The sequence below is a fragment of the Camelus ferus genome, chromosome 23 (genome assembly GCF_009834535.1).
Source record: "Camelus ferus isolate YT-003-E chromosome 23, BCGSAC_Cfer_1.0, whole genome shotgun sequence".
NCBI classification, from domain to species: Eukaryota; Metazoa; Chordata; class Mammalia; order Artiodactyla; family Camelidae; genus Camelus; species Camelus ferus.
This window is the reverse complement of record NC_045718.1, coordinates 19,924,937-19,952,814: the sequence shown is the minus strand read 5'-3', so window position 1 is coordinate 19,952,814 and position 27,878 is coordinate 19,924,937. Positions and strand designations below refer to the sequence as shown.

Below are 27,878 nucleotides of genomic sequence, written 5' to 3'. Positions count from 1 at the left end.
ACATACGGGAGGTAACATAAGACCAGAAGCCCCACAGACCCCATACCCTTCCCTCAGTCAGTTACTCAGGGTTAAATGGCCACTCTGCCTCCTCGTCCTTTGGCACATAGAGGCCAACCCACTACCCAACTGCCCCCTCCCCTATCACCCCCTACACCACCTCCCTTTCTAGGGAGTCAGTTTTAAAGCCATCACCATTCTCGGTACCCCTAAGTTCCAGATCCTGTCACACAAGCCTTACATTCTGTACCCCGGAGGAGGAATTCACCTCCATTTGATTCCACTAGACACAGTGAAAGGCAGCGATTACGCGCACAGACTCCAGAGCCACGTGCCTGGGTGCAAACCCCAGCTCCACCACTTGGTAGCCCTGTGAGTTAAGGATTTAGTGTGGGATCTCAACAGTTTCATTATTTGTAAAGTGGGGGTGACAGAACCTACATCATAGGGGTTCTGCGAGGATGAAATAAAAACGTAAACACGCACAGAAACGTGCCTGGCATGACACAAGCATTATGTGTTTGCTGCTGCAGCTGCCACTGCTGCTACTACTATTATCATCCCCACCGTGACAGCTGACCCTCCAACAACGTGGATTTGAGCTGTGTGGGTCCACTTACATGCAGATTTCTTTCTGCAGTAAATACTATGGGTCCAAGGTTGATTGAATCCAAGGATGTGGAACCACAGATAGGGAGGAACCACAGATTCAGAGGACCGATGATAAATTATCTTCAGACTTTTGACTGCAAGCGGCGGTCAGCGACCCAACCCTTGTGTTGTTCAGGGCTCTCAGTATTAGCTCTGGGGATGTGTTTTCAAAGGGCTTCCTTCCGTGTCCCGCTTCCTTACTCCTCATCATCCATCATAAGAGATCAGGATATCTTCTGGCAGCCCCTTCCTCAGAAAAATCTTATCCCCAAAGACAAACAGCTGTCAAACTCCTCTCTCACATCAAAATCTGAATGGAATCTCTTTTCCTCCTGTAAGTTTACAACATTCTCCCTCATCCGGTATCAAGGATGTAGCACAATGTCTGATAAAATAATGACAGTAATGAAGGAAGAAAGGCATACAGTCCTCATTCTTCTCCAGACAGATTCATTCTCAGGAGAACTGCGAGCAGACACAAGACTTTGGCACCAATACTTAATGAGAAAAACAGGGAGCTAAGGAGGCTGGAGGGTTGACAGTGGTCACGGCACGTGTACCTACAGCAAGGATGTGTCAGCACAGGTGACACAGAGCAACGGCTCAGCCGCCAGATCACAACACTTGAAAATCTGGCTCTTGCAACCTAGTAATCAAGTTTTCAGAAAAGAGTGACCACTCATCCATTCAGCACATATTTCCTGAGTACCCACTACGTGCTGGGCACTGGGAAGGGTGCTGGGGACACAAGATCTGATCATCGCCCTCCAAGAGCTGGTGGGATGTGAGCAAGTAAAGAGCCAGTCACTGTGGAGCGTGGCTGTTGCCATGACAAGAACAGGGCATTAGTTCCAGTAGGTGAGTATTTTTTTTTAATTGAAGTATAGTTAGTTTACAATGTTGTGTCAATTTCTGGCATACAGCATGTTTCAGTCATACATACATTCCTTTTCAGTTTTTTCATTTTAGGTTACTACAAGATATTGAATATAGCTCCCATGCTATACAGAAGAAACTTGCTGTTTATCTATTTTATATATATGATGTCTCCATTGTCCAAGGAAGGAAACTATGGCACGGAGGGGTGACTGGGTAATTAGTGGAGCCAGGAAGCAAACCCGGGCAGTCGGGCTCCGGTGACTGGTGACCAACAGAAGCCCTCTGTTGAAAGATGCCCTAGTGTTACCTGCATCAGAGCACCTCTTCCTCTAAAAGCCTTCAGTCTGAGGGTCCACTCAATAATACGTGAACTGAAAGAATCCTCCATGTGGGGAGAAAATAAGAGAAGAGCAGAGTAACTGTCTTGGAAGTAAAAATAAATCCAGGAAGCAAAACATAATGATGGTTCATAAAATTTGCCTCAGCTTCTTCTTTGCTTCTGCTTTGATTTATGGAAGTCTATGTTTGCAGGAGACGGTAAGGGGATTTTGAAGTATAAATATAAGAAGCAGGAAAATGTCTGCTGAGCCTGCTGAGATGGGAATCCTCAGGGAGAAGGGCGGGCTAAGAGAGGTACCCCAAACTGGGAGGGGATGCAAGTGTCCCGTCGCTGGGAACTGTTTGCAAAAAGAACTCCCGCAGGGGTGAGAGGGAGGTCGCAGTGGTCGAGATTACAGGGACCCCCGTGCTTCCACTGTGAAATCCATGTCTTGCACATATTATAACCCTCCCCTACCACCGTCCACCTCCTCCACCACCCATCCTCTCAGGCCTGTCTTTTCCAGGAAATTAAAAAACAAATAGTGTCACACTTATTCTCACATCTGTCATCATGATTATCAGCTAATACTTGGTGTCTACCTGTGCCTGCTCTGTGTTCACTGCTTCAGTACGTGAGCCCACTCAGCATCTTCCCAGTGAGGCAGGTGCTCTCATTAGCCCTATTTTAATACCTCAGAGAACGGAGGCAAAAGGAGGTTAAATAATGCACCCAATTACCCAGGTGGAGGAGGCGCGGGTAGGAGGGAGAACTTTTGCTGGGACTAATGCAACGACAGAACCGGAAGGGAGCACAGATATTATCTAGCAACAAGAGTCTGTCTTTCATTTAACAGAGGAAACTGAGGCGAAAGTGGCTTGATCCAGCTCCTTTCTGAGGGCGGAGCCTGTCACTTTTCCACCACGGTCTGTCTCTGGATTGTCACGTCTCAGGCTCAAGGCTGGACTGGAGCCTCCACGCAGCCAGTGCCATCACTGCCCGCTGCTTCCCTAACGCGGCCAGTCTCGCAGTCACTTCTGGCTGCCTTGGATTTCCAAGTACAAGAAAGTAAGAAGCTACCACTTCCTGAGGACCGACCGACTGTACCCTGGGCTCAATCAACCCTCACATGATCACTATGAGGCAAGTGCTATTATTACCTCCATTTTAGAAACAAAAAGATTGACCCAAATTATTTTCCCAAATCACACAGCTAGTACATACCAAATTGTTAGTTACTAAGCTGCCTCCAAAATAAAAAAAAAGTGAATCCATTAATAGCACCTGTTAATAAGCACCTTTTCTCATTTACGTTCCCACTTCCCCTGCTTTCCACCTGGCAATGCTGGTAGGCATGCTGTATGTTTCAAAACTCCATGCTGCCATCCTGCCCTGCAACCTGAGGTTAAACACGACTCAAAGGCAGGATCCATGCAAAGCCAGCAATTTGTGCAGCTAGTCTTTAGCATCTATCACAGGCTTGGATCAACTCTCCACGTAGGGACCTAAATTCTCCTATGGGCCTATCAGTTCATGCAATCAATGCCCCACTAGAAAAGAGGGCTCAGGTTCCTCCCAACTCCACCCCAAAGATGACCCCATATATTAAGGTCTAGCAGCCACCAACGGCACTCAGATCCCTCTGCGATAAGCAGTGAAACATGAGTTTGCCTGCGAAGACCTGAGAGCATCATAATTCAAGAAATGCAGAGGGTAAGCTGTGCGAGATTCCTGAGATAATTGAAACTGACCCATAACTCACCAGCCGCCATGGGAAATTCTATCACTTTGCACACTTTGCTTCCACAGCTAGAAATCAAGTCAGAGGAATATGATCAGATTTCTAATTTGGAGCCTTGGACACGCAATGTCATCTTTAATGACTCCCGGCAAAAGATGCTCGTTACAGATCTCAGCCCACCTAAATTAAAACATGAAACCCCAAAATTAAGCAGGAAATTCTCAATTTCTCATGCCACAGAAAAATCATGCAAGAGGGAATACACAAACTCCTCAGGGTTTTGTTCTGCCTATAGATATCTGAGCGGGAATTACATGAAACAGAAGAGCTAGTAGGAAAAAAAATAATAATAAACAAACCAGCCAGGTCCTAACTTTCAGGTTTGGGCCATCTGGGCGAATAGCAATTTTTCATGATCAATTTGAACTATCACATCAGGGAACATTATCTCTCTGCTGATGGCCGATTTCATCTGTTCTGTGATGGAGCGCTCAGATTCCTCTGGTATGGTAGGCTGCCAGCTTTAAGTCTTTGCTTACTGCTAAGTGGACTGAAAGACAATGCAATCAGTCAGCACGGTGTTCAGGTACATAAGGGTCCTTTAAAATGGGAGGCTAAAATCCAGCTCTCATCATCAGTTCTAAATCTCATCCAGTGTGGATTTTCTAGACAGCTTAGGTGACCATTAAGTGATCTCCAGAAGATTGTTTTCAAATCTCTTCCCTCCACTCCCCATCTACCCCCTGCCCTTTGTTTGTGTCACTGTATGAGTGGCTGCCCCCGCCCAGCAGACTGACTCACAACACCAGCTGTCACATCTGCTCATGACTCAATTCTTCTTGAACCAAAACTCAGGAGCAAGCCCCTGTCTGCAGCCATGCCTCAGTGATGGCCCAGAAATATTAATGTAAAGTTAGATGTACACATTTTAAGTTTTCTTTTCCCTTGACATTCATTCTTATGGAGAAAAGTTAGAGAACGGGGACCAGGACCGCTGTAGGGTTATGTGACCAGATCCTGACTATGAACACAGTAAACTTCCTCATAAAGGTGGAGGAACATCATGAATAGTGCCAAGGGGAACCTATACTTTGTATCCTTTTTTACAGTTAAAAAACAACTTCTTCTGAGCCTTAAATTGTGCACTACAGTTCACAAGAGAGTTAACCTCCCTTCTTCAATTTAGCTACGTATTGTGGAATGGCTGTTGTGTGCAGAGAATGAAGGCCCAGGTGTTTCTAAGTATAACTGGCAAATCAGAAAACCCTTCAAGAAACTCAAACAAACGTGAAGGGGAAAATCTACACCCATGCCAGCTAAAGGAAGCCGGATACAGTCTAGGTCACACTCCCGGGAAGGACCAGGTTTGCTGTTTCATCACTTGCCCTGGTAAGCACCTCCCTTTAGAAACACAACCCTCGGAGGAGGCATGCCAGAGTAACTTTTCATTATCACTTTCCTGCCCCCGTAGCAACTGAGAGGGAGGAGAGAGTGTTTCAGCAACCTGGGAGCTACACTATTTGAGGCTAGGTCCAAACAAGAATGACAAAAGTTCTCGGCAGACAGGCTCACTCCATCTTGGTGGTTTGTATATAACGAAGGATCTTGGATAAAAAATAAAATATCTAATTAATTAGCCTGGAGCTGGCATGCCTGCCTAGAGTCAAGGTTTTTTATTATGCCAACCAACACTGGAGGAGCCCTTTAAAAGAATGTGCCTCCCAAGAAACATGTGAGTGTGAAATTCACCCCAAGGAGTCAGAGGAACTGTGCAAGGTGCCCACAAGGCACTCATGACATGTTCCCCAAACCATGCTGAGTTCCAACCCATTCATTCAGTAAATTACTTTTATGAGCAGGTCAAAAGTTAACAGCCTTCCAACCAGGCTCACGTTTCAAACAAGAACCACTTCCTGGCCCCTGAGCTGGAGAGAGCCCCATTTCTAACCTCGCCATCAGAACCGGGCAACCTATGATATTCAGTGAAGCAATTAAGGACAAATCAAAGCAATTACGTGACATTCCTTGCAACAATCAGATGGCATTTCTAATTCCAAGCAGCAAACTGGACCCAAAATAAAATGTGTTCACAGAGGCTTAGATAAATTCAGCATCCATAATAAATTACTACGAAAAACCAGGAAGTTGCATGCCATCCACTCCCTTTCCAAGAGCAACCTTAGACATGGTAATATTCACTGAGCTCTCCCCCTTGGTTCTTCTGCCTACAAGGATGAAATATAAGACTGGATGAGCCAGAATGAGTTTTCTGAGCAAACCTAGGCTCCCAAGGAGCACAATTTAAGTAGACACTGCCTCCCACAGATGTGCCAGTCCTCACCCTGAGGTTCTTACATTAGGTTTGCAATTGCAAAAGCCAGCCCGTCACCTGTTACACACTGGAAATGATAAGAAACACAGCAGGCAAACAACCCCATCTGGAGAACAACAATCAGAAACGGCAGGGGGGGCTGAAGGATCTTTTGGAACAAAGACTTTCAGGCCAGCCATAAATTCATGGGACAAGATCAAGAAGACTAAGAATTAGCCACAAAGGGAAAGAAAAAGACCATACGATATCACTCGTAGTGGAATCTTAAAAAGAAAAAAAAAATAGGAACCCACCTACAAAACAGAAACAGACTCACAGACACAGTAAACAATCTTATGGTTACCAGGGAAAGGGGGTGAGAAGGGATAAATCTGGGAGTTTGAGATTTACAAATATTAGCCACTATATATAAAAATAGATTTTAAAAAAGTTTCTTCTCTATAGCACAGGGAACTATGTTCAGTATCCTATAATAACCTTAAATGAAAAAGAATATTAAAATGAATATATGTATGTATATGCATGACTGGGACATTGTGCTGCACACCAGAAACTGACACATTGTAACTGACTGTACTTCAATTTTTTTTAAATCAGCCAAAAAAAGAAGACTAAGAAAAATCAGAAAAAGCATCTATCCATGTGTACCAAGTATAGAAATAATATAAGGGTAAAAGCTAACATTTATAAACACCTACTATGTGCCAGATATTATAAATGTATGTGTTAGCTTAATCCAAAACAACTCTTCCAGATGATGATAATAATAATAATTATTATTATTATTATCATGTAAGAAATAAGAAAACTGAAGCTTAGATTCAGTTAGCTGCCCCAGATCTCCGAGCTAGGAAGTGCCCTGGCCCATGCTATTAACCTAAGTTTATTTCATTAACCTACTGTCCCACATGTAAAGATGTCATTTTCAATACAAACAGAGCAATAAAATCATCACAACACACAGCATGTTCTAAGTTAGTAAGAAACCACTTTCGACATAACCCTTTGTGCATCTGTACACAGACATGGTGAGAAACTCTCTTATCTCATATACCTTCATAGCCTGAATATTTTTTGAGAGGTTCAGAAAGCAAGGATTGGCATCTTGTTAGATGAGGGGAAAAAAAAAACTAAAGTACCAAATGTGGCTTGAGTAGGGGCAGAGAAAGGATGGTGGCCCAAGTGCTTTGAAGTTGGCCAAGCCAAGGCTCCTCCCATTAGACATCCCTGAAGGGCCTTCATAAACCAAGCCACTGACCTCCACATCCCTGTGAAACTGAACATGGTGCTCACACAGCGAGGGAGGGGCGGCGGCGTGAGTCCATCCAGGCGCATGAGCAGAGCCGGGACACCAAAGAGCACCAAGTACTTCACATAGAAGAAGAGCACCTGGGCCAACGCCAGTCCTCCTGAAAGACAGAGGGACCTGTTAGACACAGCGACAAGAGGTGGAACAATCTCCCGGGAAAGATGCAACGTCCCAGGAAACACACCACCTGCTCCCATTTCTCCAACCCCTCCCCTCCATCCCCTCAACTCACACATTAAAAAACTCTCCCATGTTGGTTTTGAGCAATGAGATTTTTGGATTTCCAAATATTGAAATCTCCTTTATTATTGTGACAGGCAACAGGACCTCTTAGCAATCATGATTTTACAGATACTAGAAAAGAGCACTCTTTAAAAACATATATATATATATGTGTGTGTGTATAATTTTTAAGAACTATTAGAAAAGAAAAATCCTTCCCAAATCTTCTCAAAACCTTACATGAGTTCACACCCACTAGGATGGCTAGAAGCAAAAACTCAGATCAACAAGCAAATATGTGGGGAAACTGGAACCATCATACACTGTTGGTAGGAATGCAAAATGAAGCAGCCACTTTAGAAAACAGTTTGGCAGTTTTTCAGATGATTAAACACATAGTTATCACATGACCCAGCAATTCCACTCTTTGGTGTATACCCAAAAGAAATGAAAACAGATGTCCCCATAGAAACTTATACACAAATGTTCATAGCAGCATTACTCACAACAGCCAAAAGATGAAAACAACCCAAATGCCCACTGACAGATGAATGAATAAACAAAACACAGGATAGCCATACAGTAGAATATTATTCAGCCAGAAAAAGGAATGACGTACTGCTACATGCTGCAACATGAGTGAATCTTGAAAACACCATGCAAAGTGAAATGAGCCACCAAAGACATATCATATGATTCCATTCATACGAAAGTCCGGAAGAGAGAAATGGGAGACAGAAAGTTGATTACTAGTTCTTTAGCACTGAGGGGCCGGGGAATGAGATTATGGGGGGGTGGTAGCAAAAAAGCAGAGTTTTTTTTTTTTTTGAGGTAATAAAAATATTCCAAAATTGGTGGTGGTGATAGCTGCACAGATCTGTAATAAACTAATAGCCACTGAGTCATACACTTTAAATGGGAGACTTGTATGATATGTGAACTATATCACAATAAAGCTATTTTTTTCTTCACAAGTAAGGGCTCCAAGCTGCAAGAACCTGTAATTTCTTGGCCAGAATTGTGTCTTTCTGGAACAAAAGCAATGCAGGGTGCAGACACTGGGTGAGATCTGAGGCTTAAGACATATGCTTTGGCCCCTCAGGCCTCTGCCTGTCCCCTCTGAGAGCAACCCATGCCTCCAGAAGAAGCTCAAAATGCTTGACTGACTGACACCTCTCTGTGGGCTTCCGGGCTGGTGGTTTTGACCTCTTCACCTTGGGAAGAGGGTGGGAGACCTGAGCCGCAGGTCTATAGGGCACCACAAACCTGGGCGAGCTGCTGGCCCTATTTGCACTGGTCTCAGCAGCAGAGTGAGGCAGTAAGGTGAGTCCCCCAGAACAGTGCCCATCAGGAGAAGGTCAAGGGCAAAGTGCATGAGGAAACACTGGAGAAGATGACCAGTAGCCACATGCTATCCACCCTCCAGACCCACCTTCCCCAGCACGCAGGGCAGTAATGCAGAGCAGGCTGACGAAGCTGATCGGGTCATCTATGGGATATTCTGAAGGAAATAAGCAAGACTTAAAGAGGCTCTAGCAGAAGATTTTACTGTCTGGCCCTCTTGATATTACACAAGGATCTTTGAAAGAACATGACTACCATGGAGTGTGTGGCTATAAACAGTGACTCTGTGCTGGAAGAATCACATAAGCCATTTTCTGAATATACCATTTGGGGAAAGGCAAATGGTGGTTCAAATTGGAAAGCCACATGTCCTACAAGGAGAGTCACTGTGTCTCAGTCCCATTCAGGAGCAGTCAAACAATTTCTTCAGATTTTTGGAAACCAGACTACAATCATATCTTCTGGAAGGGCTGATATAAAATTGTAGCAATCCTATATATTCAGAGAAAACTCTAATTCGAAAAGATACATGCACCCCAATGTACACAGAAGCACTGTTAACAACAGCCAAGAAATGGAAGCAACCTAAATGTCCATCAACAGATCACTGGATAAAGAAGATGTGGTGCGTATGTGTGTGTATGTATCACACACACACACACACACACACACACACACACACACACACACACACACAGTGGAATAGTACTCAGTCCTAAAAAAGGAATGAAATAATGTCATTGGCAGCAACATGGATGGACCTAGAGATTATCATACAAAGTGAAGTAAGTCAGAGAAGGACAAATATCATAATATCATGTATATGTGGAATCTAAAAAAAATGACACAAATGAACTTATTTACAAAACAGGAAAAGACTCACAGACATAGAAAACAAACTTACGGTTACCAGGGAGGGAAGAGAGGAGGGAGGAATAAATTGGGAGTTTGGGATTGGCAGATAGAAACTACTATGTAAACAAGGTCCTACTGTATAGTGCAGGGAACTATATTCAATGGTTTATAGTAACCTGCAATGAAAAAGAATGTGTGTGTGTGTGTGTGTGTGTGTGTGTGTGTGTCTGTATGTGTGTGTGTATATATATCTATATCTATATATATACACACACACATATATATATAAAAAACTGAATCACTATGCTGTGCACCAGAAACTAATACATTGTAAATCAACTGTATCTTAAAAAAAAACTAAATTTTTTTTTAATTTTTAAAAGGTAAAAAAATAAATTTAAAATTTTAAAAATTGTAGCATTCTTGGATGGATCTGATAAGAGACAAGAAAAAAGCTGATACGTACGTGTGTGTGTATAATATGTTTATGTGTATGTGTGTGCATAAATATTCATCAAGAAGTGGGATATATGTGCCAACAATACCATCCTAAAAGCATTTGTTGGGGAGCATATGACTACCCTGAATGGTGAAGAAATCAGTTCCACTGTCTGAGATGGCAGTGAGGAGGGCTCTAAAATATTCCAGAATGAACCACCAGGCTTTAGTCGGAAATATCCCAGAGCTACAAAAAGGCAGGACGTAAGTAAGAATGACTAATTAAAAGGCACAAAACTTCCAGAGTTGACAATGATCAGCCTGAAGAACTAAAGGCATCAAAAGACCCAAGGAAGACTGTGCATGAATGGTTAACACCACCCAGAGCTCCTTCATATGTGAAGCATCAGACTTCTTCTCCTTGTTAACGGGACGCAAGATCAGGGAGAACGGGTTGCTTCTTGTCCCAAATGCTGCCTTTCATTTGACACTATTTTTGTACAGTTGTCAAATAGGAGGCATATGAATTAAAAATCCATAACTGAATTTACACTTTTATGAGTCACCATTTGCACACAATCTTCACCATTTGTTAGTCCTTTCATATGGAACCAGGCTAAGGAAAGGGCTGATTTTGTACTGGTGTTTAATCAGAACGCTATGGCTACATCTAACTGAAGATAAGGTAATTGGGGATTTTTAGCCCAAAATGGATGGAAAGCACAAGTAGCCACACATTTTTATCAATATGCAACAAGTGCCCTTTTTACCTAATATTAAGTATTTTTGATGAATTAAGACACAAAAGGCTTAAATCATTTTTTCCCTTGACCTTTTAGTAACTGGTTCACAAGCTTACAGAAAAAAACATGATGCACAGTAGTTGTTTGAGCATTATAACTGTAATTTCTCTACTGTTTAATTTTTCAGAAAAAAAAAATGTGTTTGTACCCATGAGTTTAACAATTCTGCTGTCTTGCTGTTGGTTTTCACCAGCCCTAGGAAATATTTGCATGGCTCACTCTTCTTTCCCCTTGACCTAAAGATTAGTCTTTCCTTGGTAAGATCTGGTCTAAGGTTTCAGGGTTAATCCTCAGGATTTTACTACAATCTCCCACTAGGCTGACAACATGTTAGAAGGCAACACAAGAACACAAGTGACTCAAAAAAACAAAACAAAACAAAACGAAAAACAAGGGACTCTACTCTGAAATTTATTGACAGACATAAACTGAATTTTCATTATATTCAAAAATACTAAATTTAGTTATTTTTTAATATTTCCAAATATTTTTGCCAGGTTTACATTTAAAAGATGCTCTCACTAGCAGGAGTTATTGATTGGTTTCTACCTAACCTAACCCCTTCCTCCCAAAAAAGTCATAGATGAGTTCACACGTCACGTTCATTCATTCAACAAGCACGTCCCGGGGCCTGACTGCTGCATCACCAGTTATGTGCTAGGAGAAGTAGACTAGAGGTCAGATCAGGTGGGGACCCAGGCTTTGGGGGCTCACAGGTCAGTTTCATTACAGTCCCATTTATCTTTCCCTTTGGCACTTGTCTTCTTTTGCCTTTATGTCCTATCCCTCCTTCTCCTGGCAAAATCCCATTTATCCCTCAGATCCCAGTTCAAATATGGTCTCTTCCAAATTTCTCTATGCTTCAAGCAGAATCAATAACTTATTTTGCATTAATGTAATATATAGTTGTTGAGCCCCAATCACTTACCAGATACTGAGCACTACAGTGTTGAATAAACTTTAGAACTTTAGAACGCTCTGCTCAAAGTGACAGAAAAGAACGTAAATCAGGAGTGGGATGAAAACCCACACCTCCAGGACAGGCAACAATCTGAACACAGTGGCTTAGACACACTCATTAGAAAACTTTACAACTATTTATTATATACATATTATGGACCAAGCATCACATCAGTGGAACTCCTGCCTTCATGGGGCTTACATCTTAACAGGAGTCAACCAAAAACAGACATAAAGATAAATAAATTCTATATGGATACCAAGAAACTATGGCAGACCGTATTCCCCAAGAGTGGTGGTAATGACATCTTCCATCCCACATGTTCCTCTGTAATGTAATCTTGCCATTCCCTCATCAGAAGTAAATCTGGACAGATCCTAGGATCAAGAGATACAGACAGAGTGATGCTGTTCCAGTTCCAAGTATAGCCTGTCACTGGCCAGCAGCTTCTGCTTCCTGCCCCTTGGAGCACTCACTCTTGGAACTGGTTGCCAGGCTACGAGATGCCTGAGCCATGTAGAGAGGCCACAAGAAGATGCTCTGCAGGGCAGCACCAGCTTAGCTCCCAGCCAAGTCAGCCTCAACTGCCAGCTGGGTGAGGAGCCACCCTGGATGTCCTCCCCAGTGGAAACTCCAGATGACTGCAGCGCCAGCTGATGTCTGGCTACAACCACAGGACAGACCCCAAGCAAGAACTACCCAACCAAGTCCAGTCAACCAACGGAACAATGAGAGAGAGGAAATCATTGTTTTCAACTGAGTTTTGCGATGGTTTGTTATTTAGCAACACCAACTGGGACAGAGGATGATAAATACAATGGAGAAAGGAAAAATTACTGAGCAGGGTAAGAGAACCCAGAAATGCATAAGTGGCAGGTGCTGCTATTTTTAAAGGGGGAGTCAGAGTGGTCCTCATTGAAAAGAGGACATTTGAGCAAAAACTTGAAGAAGGTGAGGGAGTGAGCTCAGCAGCCACCCTGCTCCCGTCACACTTTGGTTGTACAGTTTGTGCCGTGGTTACCACACCAGAGCACAGCTGTTCCTCTCCTGCGAGACCACGGGCTTTTCAAGACTAGGAATTGTATCTTATGCCTCTTGTATTCCCAACACCTAATATCTGGCCTCTAATTAATGCTTAATAAATGTTTCCTTGAAAAGTACCTAAATTAACCATTCACCTTGTAGTATGAAAACCACTTGCGAACGGATTTTTCTGGGAAGTATACCAATAGTCCATAATCTTAGATCTCTATTCTGAGGACTAAGTTACTCCTGAAAGTTCAGACCTGACACCAGATAAAAGAATTCTCTATGGGTCTGGGACCTCACATTCCCAGCGTGGAACAAAACTGCGGAGGGAAGAGAAAGAGAAGTCTGAGCTCTGTGCTTGCCACTGCCTTGAAGTGACTGAATGTGTGGTAAATTCCACCACCTGTGGCCCATCTCCAACTGGAAGGGCTTCAAACTCAACTTATTCAAAAGAGAATGAGGCTTTCCCTCCCTCAAAACCAGAAACAGAGGGTATGGTATAGCTCAGTGGTAGGGTGAGTGCTTAGCATGCACGAGGTCCTGGGTTCAATCCCTAGCACCTCCATTAAATAAATAAATAAACAAAGAAACAAACCTAATTACCTACCCCCCCAAATTTTTTTAAAATAAAATTAAAAACTAGAAAATTTTAAAAAATAGAATATGATGAATTTTAAAAATAAATTTTAAAAAACTAGAAACAGAGCAGACTTTCAACACAGGAGATTAACTTTACAAAGAGCTCTAGGATGAAGGGGACTGAGCAAAGGCCCCAGATGTGGGGGTTTAGCCCTTCCTCATTGACACCCCTACTCGCCCAGCCCTGGCTGCTCTCTCTGCATCTGACATCACCTCACCATAATTTGAATGGGCAGACAGCAGCTGGTGATTGGCTCCCATCTGGCTTTCACCCTCCTCTCAGCTCTGGTCCTCACACAAGTGGCTGACGAGCTCGTATTGGGGGTGAGGGGTGGCCCTGACTCACCGCCACACCCTCATCTCCAGCCTGCCTGGGCTCTTGCCGCGATCCACGCGCTGGCCTCGCCCCTGGACGTTTCCTGCTCCAAGGCGAACGGCTCCAGTCACTTTCATCTTGTCTACATCCAGCCTGTTCCAGATTCTGTGAACTGTTCTGTGACTGTCCAGTTTAGGAAGCCCAGATATGTTACAGAAGCTTCTTCTCACATCAAGTTCTTTATAAAAACGTTTCTTGCCTAGAGCTAACAATACTGCATTTTACACTGAAAGATTTGTTAACAGCGCAGATTTCATGTTAAGTGTTCTCACCACCATAATAAAAAAGAACCTTTCATATACAAGATCTGGGTAAGTATTATAAGTATAAAGAAGAATAGAAACCAGGAAGCACAACGGAGATAGAATCGGAGATTTTCCCCTCCAGCGGCGGGTATCGGGAGGAAAGGAAGCTCACATGCTGAGAAGGTCGACACCAGTAGTCAGAGTTACCATGATGCTCCCAGGTTCCCGTAGAGACACTGGAGAAAAGATGGTTATTGGCCGTGCAGTGGTTATATAACGTTCTTTGTCAAGGGGAAGAGATGGATTGGTGCCAAGAAAACCAAGTCAGAACATGTGACTGATGGGGGAAGGGTGTGAGCTGATGGTCAGCACTGAGCAACTGCTACCAGGAGCTCCAGGGGAGCAAGCGCTCATGTCAGGAAGGCAAGAACAGGCGTGCTGGTGAGAGATGCAGCCAACGGCATCGGGAACCCAGCCCAACCTGCTGAGGCCAAGGAGATAAAGGAAATTCAATTATTTCTGGTCACTGAGTTCTGGGAATCAATGACTACAGCAAATTTTGTAAACTTAAACCTAAGGATTTAGAAGTTGGATTCAGAAGTCCCACTGGGTAGAAGCCAGTGTCCTCACCTACTGGGATCAACAGGATAACTGACCTGCTGAAGGAGAAACCAGCTGGAACCCAGTATGGAGTTCAGACTCATCCAGTAAGCCATCACGAGCCGAATCTCTAACTCACGTGAACACCTGTAATTTACCTACCTGGGCAAGGTTTGTATCACAAGATTCCCTACTCACACTACAGTAATAATACGCTGTTAACAACTGGTTGTACACATTGATGACAAGGCCACCCACAGCCAGCGGTTGACCCTCCAGGGCTCGGAAAGGAGGGTGGTCCCAGGACCTTGGCTGCTCCTCCCCTAGGAGCAGTTAACAGCAGAAGGCTGCTTCTTAGAAAGGCAAGTACTGGTGCAATTAATGCCACATCAAGGAGCTGGGAAGAAGCAAGAGGGAAAAAGAAAAAAGGCAATGAATTGAAGAGGCTTGAGGAACAGTAATCAAAGTGCCCAAATCCCCAAAGTGGAGATGAGCCAAGATGGTGGACGATAAATGAAACAAGAACACTCCCAGGTTGCTGGAGAGTGATCTTGGGGATGAAAAATTCTGGCCACATAATTTCTTTCTGAGTGACATACAGGAGAAGATAGAGAGGCCAGGGTGCAGTCCTCAGGTGGGTCTCCATTCAAGGAGGGGCAACAGCCAAACAAGGGCACGAAGGCTTGGGCTCTCCTGAGGGGGGAACATCAGAGCTCTGCCCTTTCTTCTCACCTTATGACTGGGAGGCTGGGACCTACCATGTCCTTCACACGTGGCTCCTCTAACAGTTTTAGCTCATCTTCAAGGTGCCTCATTAATTACCAGCAGCCATTTAAAACAACACTCACACATATAGCAAAGGTGTCAAGAAACACATGAGAGCAAAAATCACCAAACTTGGGATGGGGTTGACATTTGGGGGGGGGGGGCAGGAAATGCGATCAAGAGGGGTACCCACAGGGGCTTCGACTGTGTGGGTAATATTTCAGTTTTTAAACTAAGTGATGGATAAACACATGTTTACTATATGTTTATGACTTTTTAGATATCACAAATGTATGTGTGCAAATATGTATGTAAAATATAGTCTCACTGCCAGGGCAAGTTCACCAACAAACCAGTTTCTGAGAGCACACTACGGCAGAACAATAACAGCTACCACTGATTAAGCAGTTGCTGTCTCTATATGCCGAGCTTCATGCACCACCGTATTTAATTCTCATAACATACCTCTCTGTGGGCACAGGTATTATTACCACCCACATCTTACAGGGAGGAACCTGGGCACGGAAAGGTTACAAAACTTGCCTAAGATCACACACTGATAAGCAGCAGAGTCGGGACTTGAAATCTGGGCCTGCTGACTCAAAGTCACCCTGTTTACTAGATTCACATACAACTCTGAGAGCAGATCTGGAACGGAGGCCATGTGAGGTAGACCAGATGACAGGACAACTAGGGAGCCAATAAATGAGTTGAAGGAAGTATTCTGAGCAAAAAAGCACAGGCAGAGACAAAGCTCTAAAGATGCTCAGGAAAGCAAGCCTCAAGGAGCACATTGTAAGCAAAGATAATGCAAGAATGGTGGTGCACTGTGATGAACAGTGGTGAGCAACTCAAGATTTACAGATTTGAGAATTCGGATCCTCTTAGCATCAAAATAAGTAGTTATGAAAGAAACTCCAAGGAGAGTTTGTCTTCCAAAATGTTTAACCTTTAGATACACTAGTTACTGAAAAACCTAGTTTTAAAAACTTTCTTCTTTTTAAGAGTTCAAATTGCCAAAATGCCTCTCTTCATAAAGAAAAGGTATGTTGCTGGGGGAAAAAAGCTATCTGGATAGAATATTAACTCCTCCTTAATTATAAATTGTTAGTGTCTTTAGGGAAAAGGCTATAAGCCATAACAAATCACACAACACCAAAATTATAAAATGTCCAATAAAAATATTGAATATATCACAAGATATATCTTAAACTATGGTGTTCCAGAAGAATTTTTTAATGGTAAAATGAATTTTAAGTCTTTTGCAAAAAACTATTGTAGCATAACAGAATAAATATGCTGCATTAAGAGTTTATGTAAGTCTACAAAGGCCCTTCCCCATTCAAACACTGCGAAGGAAAAAGATTCCACACAGCAGAAGCAAAGTAATACGATACACACAGCTACACAAGACTTAATGAAGTCATGTGGGAAAATGAGGGAGATTTACGAAGGGATGAGCAACATGAAAATTCTGAAAAGCAAATTTGCACACAGAGACCAGGTGAGGATTACTGTTTGAATTCTGATGCCTCAGTGTGATGCACTTTGCCCAGTCAAAGTGCTCTGTAAAATCTATGTGCAACAAGAATTGGATATTAACTACTAATTAAAGTTTTCTATTGCAAATCCTAAAGGAGCAAAAATAAATCCGTTTAGGAAGCAAATAATTGCCTCCCTAAAGTATCCAACAAATTCAGATTTCCAAACATCAATTTTACTTAAAAGAAATATCTGCCTATTTTAGGTTGTCTAAGAAGTTATGTGTACACTAAGCTACCCTGGGCACAAACTGGGTTAGGTAGGGATCCACAAAGACCACAGTATTCTGAGGGATATTGGGGATGGGGGAGGGCAAGGAACAGTTAGTGTTTCTAAAAGAAAACTGTGGTGGCAACTTGCTCTCCTTTATAACACCACATCAAGCAGGCATCTCTCCCATTCTGCAAGCAAGCACCATGAAATTATCCTCACACCATACGGAGAATCTGTAATTGAACAGTCAAGTCCCACAGTAGTAAATCCCAGAGTAGCTCTGGGTTCACACTGCATTAATTTTAAACAACCTCAGGATTCTAATCCAAGGAGAGAATTTATAAAAATTAATTTCTTTCTGCTGTATCTTAAACCTTGCAATATTTAATGTGTCCAAGGGTGAAAAAAGAAGAGACTCTTTATGCTGACATGTTTGTGTCCCCAGTTTTCAAGACAAACGTCAGATGTCAAATGCTTATCCATCTCCCTCACTGTGATGTGATAGAATGAGAAGAAGTAAATGGATGACTTGGTTAGTATTTCATTACTATTTAGATAGGTGCACAGACGTTATTTCAACAACAGCTGGTGCTTAAACACTTTGCTGTAAAACCCTCTGACTATGTGCACTTAGGAGATGGGTCTCCAAACTCCAAACAGTCAGTGAACAGCTAAGATTTCTAAAAAGACTCTACTGTACATTCCACAGAGATTCATTATATTTATATCAAGTAAGAACAGCTAATTTGCAATCATTTTTACCACCCCACCTCTTCAATCACTCTCAGATGCTTTACCAAAGCTCTCTCCCCATAATCTCATATACCTGGATTTACTGTGGATTTACCATGGTGAAACACTACTCCATAATGAACTCAAGAAATGGGGTCTTGGGGAGCTCTTTTAAGGAAAAAGCCATAGTTGCTGCCTTTGCCCTCCTTAATTCTAAGCTCTATTCTAAGCTCTGTCGAACTGGGGTATAGTTCCAGACTGCCATATTTTGTCTTCTTATAAGATTCTGAAGTTCAAAAGAAAATGAGGGTACATGGCATCACCATACATTTGTCCAAACCCCTAGAATGTACAACACCAAGAGCCAACCCTATTGTAAACTCTGGATCTGGGGTGATGACGATGTCTCACTGTAGGTTCATCATTTGTAACTAATGTACCCTCTCTGATGGGGGATGTTTACAGTGTGGGGCACACTGGGGGAGCAGGGGCTTATATAGGAAATCTCTGTACCTTCCTCTCAACTTTGCTGTGAACCTGAAACTGCTATTAAAAAATAATCTTTTTTAAAAAAAAGAAAGAAAGACAAGAAAATGAGAGTTATCTTTTAGAGATGCTACTGAAATGTTTACGTACAGGGATAAGACGTTATCATTTGAGATTTGCTTCAAAGTAGTATGGGAGAGAAGACAGATGAAAGATAACTGGTCATCAGTAAACCTGGCTGATGAATACTAGGAGTTAGATACATGTTTTGGCTTTTAATTTTCCAAAATGAGAAGTTTTAAAAGGGGAGGAATTAAGAGCCTGAACCAAAACCCCAACTTTTAGCCAGGAACTTTCTCCTCACCCACCAACTGAATCCATTTGCAGGGGACAGTGAGAAAAATGAACTTATACCAGCAAAATTCCACCTCCTCATCACCCTGGGAGCACAAGAAGTTCAAAAAGAGTAAAATGAAGTGGGCAGTGAGAGGAAGGAGGGCGAGAATGCCGGGAGGCAGAATAATGAACTTGCTCAACAGTGCCTGAATCACTGGGAGCCGGCTGACTACGAGGAAGCAGGTCTCCGTATAAGATGCCCCACCATCATCTTCATCAGTGACAACTGTGTGTCTCAGGTTTATTTGGTCCTAAGAATCACCTGGCATAACAGCCACAGAGACTCCCAGGCCTCCCCTTGACAGACTCCAGTTCACTAGATTTGGGTCAAAGCCCTGAAATCTGAATGCAGAACAAGTCCTGGGAAGTTATGTTCAGTCCAGTTGGAGAAATTCTGAGTTAGAAGATCCATACCCTACTCCCTGTCACCGTGTTTAAAAACATGCATCAACTGGATAAAGAAGCCGTGGTATATTTATCTGATGGAATATCACTCAGCCATAAAAAATAAGATAATGCCATTTACAGCAACACAGATGGACCTAGAGATCATCATTCTAAGTGAAGTAGATCGGAGAGAAAGACAAATGTCATATGGCATCACTTATATGTGGAATTTTTTTTAAATGATACAAATTAACTTATTTACAAAACAGAAGCAGACTCACAGACACAGAAAACAAACTTACGGTTACCAAAGAGGAAAGTGGGGGAGGGATAGATAAATTAGGAGTTTGCGATTAACATTTACACACTATTGCATATAAAACAGAAAAGCAACAAGGATCTACTGTATAACACAGGGAACCATATTCAATATCTTATAATAACCTATAATGAAAAAGAATCTGAAAAAGAATATACATATGTACATATACATGTATAACTGAATCACTTTACTGTACATCTGAAATTAACACATTGTAAATCAACAATACTTCAAAAGAAAATAAATTTTTAAGATGTGCTACAAATGATTTTTACCAAAACTTAATACCATTCTATGCCATAGTGTTACGGAGACACTGCCAGTTATCAAAGCCCCCTCAAAGGGTAAATCCTCAGGTAATTCTCAAATCTTCTAGCATTTCACGAAAAAGAAAAGGTCCACGTAACTAGGCTATGTTAATAGATTTTTATCTATATATTTATTTAATCTACAGATTCATGACAATATGTTCCCTCTGCTATTGTGAAGTCCTTAAGGTATGTGAAAATGATTTAAAATGTGCCAGTTACGAAAGATACAAAATGATTTCTTTTAATTTTTCAGAAAACAAAAGTTGCGCTCTGAGTACCTTTCCTTTCACAGGAAGAGAAACTTCTGAAGCGCAGGCTGTGCCCGACACCCCAGCGATCCATGTGGATTGCATTTTCCCCATCTGATATCATCTGCTCCCATAGCTTTTAATGGCCACCCATCCACTGTGAAACCCAAACGCACATCACTCACACCAATATTTCTCCTGAATTCCAAAACTGTAGATGCAATCACCCTGGACATCCCCGCTTCATCTCCATACCCCTGGCCCCCAAACGGTATCTGGCATCCAACATGTGCCTAATGAAGGTCTGCAGAATGAATGAGCAGATAGTGACTTCCTTATGGAGGCTTAAAGAAATTTTGTTGAATTGACTTGAATTAAACGACCATCACTTTTCCACTGATCACAACTAGATCTGAGGGAGGTTTGTACTTAAATAACACTGCAGTCTTTGAGCCCACCTCAACTCCCTTAACATTCCCGATGATACAAAGTTGGTGACAATTCCAGACTAGAACACTCAACTTCTCTCTCCTAATCAAAAGTAATTCATCACGGTCATGGGGGGTGGAGGGAGACATCATCTGAATCTGAGGGATGGGGGAAGTAGCCCAGAAGTGAGCCGTTTTGAAGGAGGAGTTAGTTAGATAAAGAAAACTCAGGGAATGACATGCACAAAGCATGAGAATATAAAACAGCCCAAAAAGCTGGGAGGAAAAAGCATCCGCAGGAGTGGTGCTGTGGCTTCAGGGACAGGAGAGGCATGATCAGAAAGGGTCACCTGGACAACTGTATAGTAAAAGACCTGAAAAACCAAGGAGGAGAGTGAGATGATTTGCTTTATTTTAGAAAGCAAATCATTTTAGAAAAAATGGGGAATGATTTTGTTCCCAAGAGGAAAAGGAGGACAGAGGACTGAGCAACAGGGCTGGAGATCAGAGCCTGAGTTCTAGACATGGCCAAGCAACCAGGGAGCTCCAACTGTCAATTTTAGGTTGTTAGTGTGGCTGTCTTCCAAACCTTTACTGAAGTCCTCTAACACACAGAAAGGCTTTATCTGAGCAGATTCCTGTGTGTGTGTGTGTGTGTGTGTGTGTGTGTGTGTACGCACCAATCAAGAAAAAGAACCAAGTACCATGTCATAATGAGGGCTAAGCGCAGTGGGGACAGCAACAGGTTCCCTAAACAGAACAGATTCCACAAAAGCAAGAGATGAGAGGCAGAGGAAGCCATGAACTGGAAGTCTCAGGGGAGCTGGGCTCTGCTCAGTCCAGAGAACAAGAAGTCAAGTTCACATCATCCAGAAATTAAGGGGCTGGGAGAGGCTCACTGCCAAAATCCAGTGAAAATCTAATCTACAGCCTATATGTAAAAATATGTTCTATTTTTAAAAATCTGAAAACTAGAGTATATTTAGAAATTTTTATATTTTACAGAATTTCATGAAAAGAACTCAAAATGGTAAAACTCAGGGACATTGTGGAAACTGGGATGAGAATGGCCACTTAGGCAGACCACCTCTCTCTGGTCAGGCAACAATACCACCAGCCTACCCCCACCTCAGTACTGTGTGAACTGCCCAGGAGAGGCGGAAATTAGGCTAATCAAATTCTGTCTAATTTGAATTGCTCAAATGACTACCTGGCTTTTACTGCCACCTCCTGGCCCTTTCTAGTATGTCCACCCCGAGCTGCTGATGCTGATAACCACACACACACACACACACACACACACACACACACACACACACACACACACACACACACACAAAATTAATGATCACATTCAAGAATCTGCAGCTAGACAGAGCATCAATTAAACCATGGTCACAATGCAAAGGTAAAGCTGTGATACTAAGTCGGAGCCCTTGGACAAGGCAGCTGTCACTCCAGCCAGGCTGATCTCCCCCAGGCCAATCTGTCAGCACCCCCAGCACAGGGCAGAGCTATGTCTAGGGGCAGACGCATATCCACCAAGCTCCTCGAGACAGATCTCTAATACCTGAATGCCAATGGACCGGTTTAGACAGAATTATCACCTCAGGCCTCATATTTTTCTCTCTTTTTCTCTCTAGGTCCTCCCATGTAGGAAATCAAACCATGCACTCCAGGAGGAAGAAATCAGGGCCAAGGCACTGTCCAGGGAACATGAGCCTTCCATGGCATCCAGCTCTGAGAGATGGAGGCACCGGCCCAAACCTGGGAAACTCTGCCACTGGACATAACAAAGCAAATCTCTGAAACAGGGTATCTACCCCTCCTCGGTCAATGTTTGAATGGGAGTTATCAGGACTTGCCTTTTGGATACTTCCCTGTCCAGTTCCGGCCAAACCACCTCCCTTTCCAGTTGGCAGAATGTTTTCATGAGGACAATAAACACTGCAATGAAGCTTCCATCAGTCAACTGCTGACCAAGACCCACGTCTTTGATCCAATGCTGATTCCATAGTCCGCTGTCTGTAATGGGCTGTACCATCTATTTCCAAGCTTTTGGAGGCATCGTGGTGGTTCCATGGACTTCCAATAAACAGGTAATGGTAATTTCCAATTGCTAAATGATTAGAAGTTTACAAAAAAATTCTACATCCATTATCACAGCTATTCCTCTCAAGCACCCTTTGGGGTCTTTTGGGTAAATACTATGATTCTTATTTTACAGATTAAAAAAGACACCGAGACTCATGATAAATGGTTTTTCCCAGGTCACAGAATTAGTGAATGTAGGGTTAAGACTAAAACTCAGGTCTTTGGATCCCAAGTGAGTCTACTGAGGCAACCAACTCTTAAGAGTAAACATAAAGGAACTGGCCTGATCCACTACCCTATTCCTATATAACAAATAGTTATGGACTGTCACTTATTAGTTATCTATTGTTCAAGCACTGGGAATACCAGATGATGAATTTAAATAAGATTTCTGCTTCCATGAAACATATGTTCAGTGGCTGAGAGACAAACAAGGGAAAATTCAGATGGCGATAAGCCCTGTGCAGAGAACAAAAAATCGGGTGATGTAAAATGCTGTTTGGCTGTGTCTGTTTGGGTCACGAGGGAGAGTGTCTCTCAGGAGATGACGTGTAAGCTGAGATGGGAATGACAAAAAGAAGACATACAATGATGAAGGGGAAGAGCACTGTAACCTGAAGGGACAGCAAAGAAAACAGCCCTGAGATGGGACTGTTACCCGGGCTGTTGTCCCAGAATCATACCCGTGCCCATCCCTCAAATAGAAACCAATTACTTTTATCTAAGTTTCAGAAGGAAGCTATAAAGAGAAAAAAACAAGAAACAAAAAACAAGTTGGTTAGAACCAACTAAGCTCAAGATGGTGGAGGATCTGACTTCCAGTAGACCTTGGACCTTGGGGCTCATTATTTGTTCATTGTAATGTATCAGCATGCTAAATGACACACCCACCAGCTCCATGACAGTTGACGGCTGCCATGACAACAACCGGAAAAGCCCACACAAGGATTAAAAAGGGCAGCTGCACCAGTTCTGGGTCCAAACTACACCTCTGTTCTCAGGTAAGTCATCAGTATTCCTCCCATTCTTTCCAATTCCCTGCCTTGAACCCTGACCCTCATATACATTTGGTGTCTCCACCCAAATTGGGTTGAGAAGATGATTTGCCAACTAGGTTCCTGCTCCTCCATTCTTTGGCCATTGAATAAAGCCTGTGCTGTTCCAATCTCAGTACCAATTTCATTACTGGCTGCGTGAATCCAATGGGAAAAAGAACCTCGGGGCCAGGACAGGGGAGGGGGTTCCAGCCCAGCTAGGACCTGATCAATTTGGCAACAGGACCATGCTTGCTATGTCTGGAAAAGAACAAGGAGTCCAGGGTGGTGGGGTGCAGAGGGCAAACAGAGGATGGGAAGAGACTAGTTGTGGAGGTTGAGTAGGAGCCAAACCACATGATGTTTTATTAAGGAGGATCAGTCTGATTGTATTCAAAGCACAATGGAACGTCATCACATTTCTACAGAAATGTGCCCCCTTTCAAAGAAGTCACAGTGTTTAAACTAGGACAGGTTTACACCCCAGAATTCCAAAGTCGAAATCAGCTCACTGTTCCTAGTGTTAGAGCAGGCAGGTAGCTAGATATGAGCAGAGAAAGGGGGACATGGGCAAATGGCAGAAAAACCATCTTGTGAACAACGGGGGGTCCTTGGACAGACCAAAAAAAACAGGATCCTCTGGACTGATAAAAACCATACCTTCTGGGTTGATAAGTGTCCTGGAGGCAGAAGGGTGGGACAGGACAGGAATCCCCATCATCCCAATGTAAACTTTCGATCATTATGACCTCCGTCCAAATGAAACCCCCATCCGAATGTAACATTTGTTCATGATGATCTCATCCAACTTCCCGATCCAGACTAAGGACAAAAACCCCTCCTCCCCACCTAGGAAGGTAGATCAGGAAAGATGACCCGAAACCCCTCCCCACCAATGAATATTCCACCCATTCGTTTTTACACCCACATAGCGAGCTTGCCAAGGAAACTTGTGGCAGCTGCCCACCTGGGTCTGCCTGCTCTTTCCTTGAGAGCATACTACCTCTTCCTTAATAAATCCTAGCTTTGCTTTCTTAACCTCTGCAGTCTTGTCTCTGAATTCTTTCTGCAACAAGACAAGACCCTCTTGCCCACGACACTAGCGCACAACAATTCAAGCCTCTGATGCATTTACAATGCTTTCCATGAATGGGTAAGAGGCATTTGAAAAACTCAGAACACAGTTTAGCTGGTGAGAAGAGGAAAGGTCTGTCCCGTCTATGAAAACCCATAATTACAAGGGGTGGCTTCACAACCTCAACTTTCAAGTAAGTCGAACTCCAGGAAGCCCAGCGAGGCTCCCGTGAGGCACCGGCTGTCATCTGGGAGAGACTGTCAGACTCCTGGCCTCACCCACCCTGACAGCGGCTCTCCCTCAGGCCCAGGCCATCCTGCTTTCCCACAGCTCACTGCTCAGATGGCAGCCTGACAGCTGCTTTCTCCGGAACTCACAGATAAAACCCGAAACTGTTCTAGAGGCAAGAATTGTTCAAAGACACCTCAAGAGGGGAGCAGGGATGGAGAGTCAGGAAAAGGGGGGGGGGGTGGGGAGGAGGGAGGAGTGGGCAAGGGAGTAAGGTAGGGAGGATATATGCCTTCTAAATAGAAACTCATCGCATAAAAAAATCACTGCCCTCCACACCCACTCTTAGACACGCTGACACTGGAGAAGAAAAATGGCCCTATCTTTCTAAGGACCAGTTTGGCAACTGTAGCCAAAGCCTAGGAAATCACCCTCAGGACACCAGTAGGGATGAGCTCAGAAAGGCTTCTGCAAATGCATTCCCTGAAGCTTTATTTACAACAGGGCACAATTTTAAACAATGATCAACAACAAAGAATCAGTCAACTACATTACAGTAAAGCCGTAGGAAGGAACACAATAAAACTAGTAAAAAAAATCACACCCTAAGAGAATAAAATTTAAAAGAATATTTTTTCGCACAAGGAAATTATCAGAATATATTCCTTAAAAACTAAGCTGGAAGGAAAACAGGGCAATGAGCAAATCTTTGTAAATCACCTGGACAAGAAACAAAAGAGAAATGGGGAAGGTGGGGGGCATCTGGGGGGACTTCGGCAGTTTTACTGTAATTCTCTGCACCGCTAGTATGCTCACAGTGAGCATGTGACTATTAAAAACTCATTTCGGTAACAATCTGGCATGGGGAGGGTGCAGAGAAAGATCAATCACAGAAGTGAGCAAGGTCTCTTTTGGCAAAGACTTTTGGGCCTGCCGCTCTGTGAAAACCACTGGTGAGCTCCCTGCGTGTACGCAGGGCACAGGAGGCATCAGATTTCCTATGTTACCCCCAGGGTTATGCTGACAATTCTAAGATTCTCAGCCCATTCAACAAGGAGCCGCTGTGTTTTAAAATCCACACTGCACTTGCAAAACTTGACTACAGTCTCCCTCCTATTCCTCATTCCTTACGGTCCATCAGCATCACACAGGCAGAGATAGCCATGATTTGCATTCTTACTCCTTGCACAGGAGGAAGCCCCCATCATCCCCGACTGGCATCTCTCCTGCTCCTAGAGATGCAGCAGAGCCAGCGGGAGGGAGTGAAGGCAACAGAAGGCACAAGGGCCTGGAAATCGACACACTTGGCTCCCACCAACGCTTGGCCACCAACCAGTGGCGACCCTGGAAAGGCCACTTAGCCTCTCTGAGCTTTCCTGATCCCTAGAATAAGTGTTAGACAGACAATGAGGTCTAATTTGGCTCTAAAATTTCAGAGTTCAAAATCTCCCAAATATCTCACCTCCAGAGAAATCCCAGGACCACGGGGAGAAGATCGCTCAACAAGAGCCCAGGGGATCTTTTCAAAATCTATTCCATTTCACAGTAACCCGCACTGTACAAATCTGGACCCTGCAAAACCTGTTTAGGTGCCTCCTCCACGGGCCTCCTGGGGAAGCCATTCTTCATACCTCCTCTTTTATAAACATGCGTTTATGTGATGATGTAAAAGTGCCACCTCCAGATACTCTCTATCCAACTCACACAGGGGAACAAAACATCGCACTTTGTCCAGGACAATTAAGTCTCCCAGAATGAGACTTTCAGTGCCAAACCCAAGACAGTGTCTGGCAAACCAAGTCAGTCAGTCACTCTGTCTCTCAACATACTTTCTGTTCGGTTTGCTTCCCCCAAAACAGTCTACATTCTACATCAAAACAAAATATAACACTTTTTTTGACCTGTACACACCCTGCTGCTCAAATCCATCTTCAGATCACCATCTTCAGATCAGCAACAATGGATCCCTTGGGTTGCCTCAAGGACACTTCTGTCCTTAGTTACAACTAAGTACATTCATTCACCTTGTCCCATTAGGTACTCTTAGTTTGGCAGGATTTTTTGTAATCAATGAAACACACACACACACACAGGAATTTCTGTAAGTATTCAACAAAAACCATATGAGGGGAAGGGTATAGCTCAGTGGTAGATTGTGTGTTTAGCATGCAAGAGGTCCTGGGTTCAATCCCCAGCATCTCCATTAAATAATAATAACAATAATAAATAAATAAATAAATAAATAAATAAATAAATAAATAAATAAATAAATAAATAAATAAATCTAATTACCTCTCCCTCCAAGAAAGCTTTAAAAAAGACCATATGAATAAGAAAAATCCCTTACTCTACATTGAATCATTACCATACATTATTTCACTGCATCATTAGTGCCTTAAAGAAGACTGCAACTAAAAAACAAAGAAAACAAATGGCTGACAACAGAAGAGTCAACAAAAGAATTCATCTGTTCACTTGTGGATCCTTTTGACAAACATGTTCGGAGCTTTTATTCTATGCCAAGCAAACAATGATGAAAGAGAGACATAGTCACATGGAGGTCACAATCCACATCAGTTGATCACTAATGGATATTAATCAGAGCATTTAACAAACCCATTTCCCAAGCTGGCTCCATTCTGGTTACCTATAATAAAAGGTAAAACATTTCACCCTTAAGATCACAGGGAAGTAGGAGTATTACCAGAATATCCACCTGTTTGTCTCTTCCAAAACATGCCTATTCATGCATGATAGACGTTGTCTTTTTTTATAACCCTTCAGAGCACCTAACAAAGTGTACGAAACTGACCAGAAATTTTCTGAGTCCAAGAACAAAGGATAAGAATGTCTGAAGCCAGAAGGCAGAAAGGA

At 43.0% G+C, this 27,878-nt stretch overlaps 1 protein-coding gene across 16 annotated transcripts in view; it reads right to left on the bottom strand.

Annotated features, from left to right (window-relative positions):
* HHAT (hedgehog acyltransferase) overlaps positions 1–27,878 on the bottom strand; it is a 282,686-nt gene that overhangs the window by 160,467 nt on the left and 94,341 nt on the right. For all 16 annotated transcript variants that reach the window (XR_004314459.1, XR_004314461.1, XR_004314463.1 and 13 more), the window contains one exon: positions 7,181–7,331. Coding sequence is in view for 12 of the 16 variants with exons in the window: in XM_032466401.1 (XP_032322292.1) it covers positions 7,181–7,331 (151 nt within the window). In the remaining 4 variants the exon portion in view is untranslated. The remainder of the gene's footprint in view (positions 1–7,180; positions 7,332–27,878) is intronic.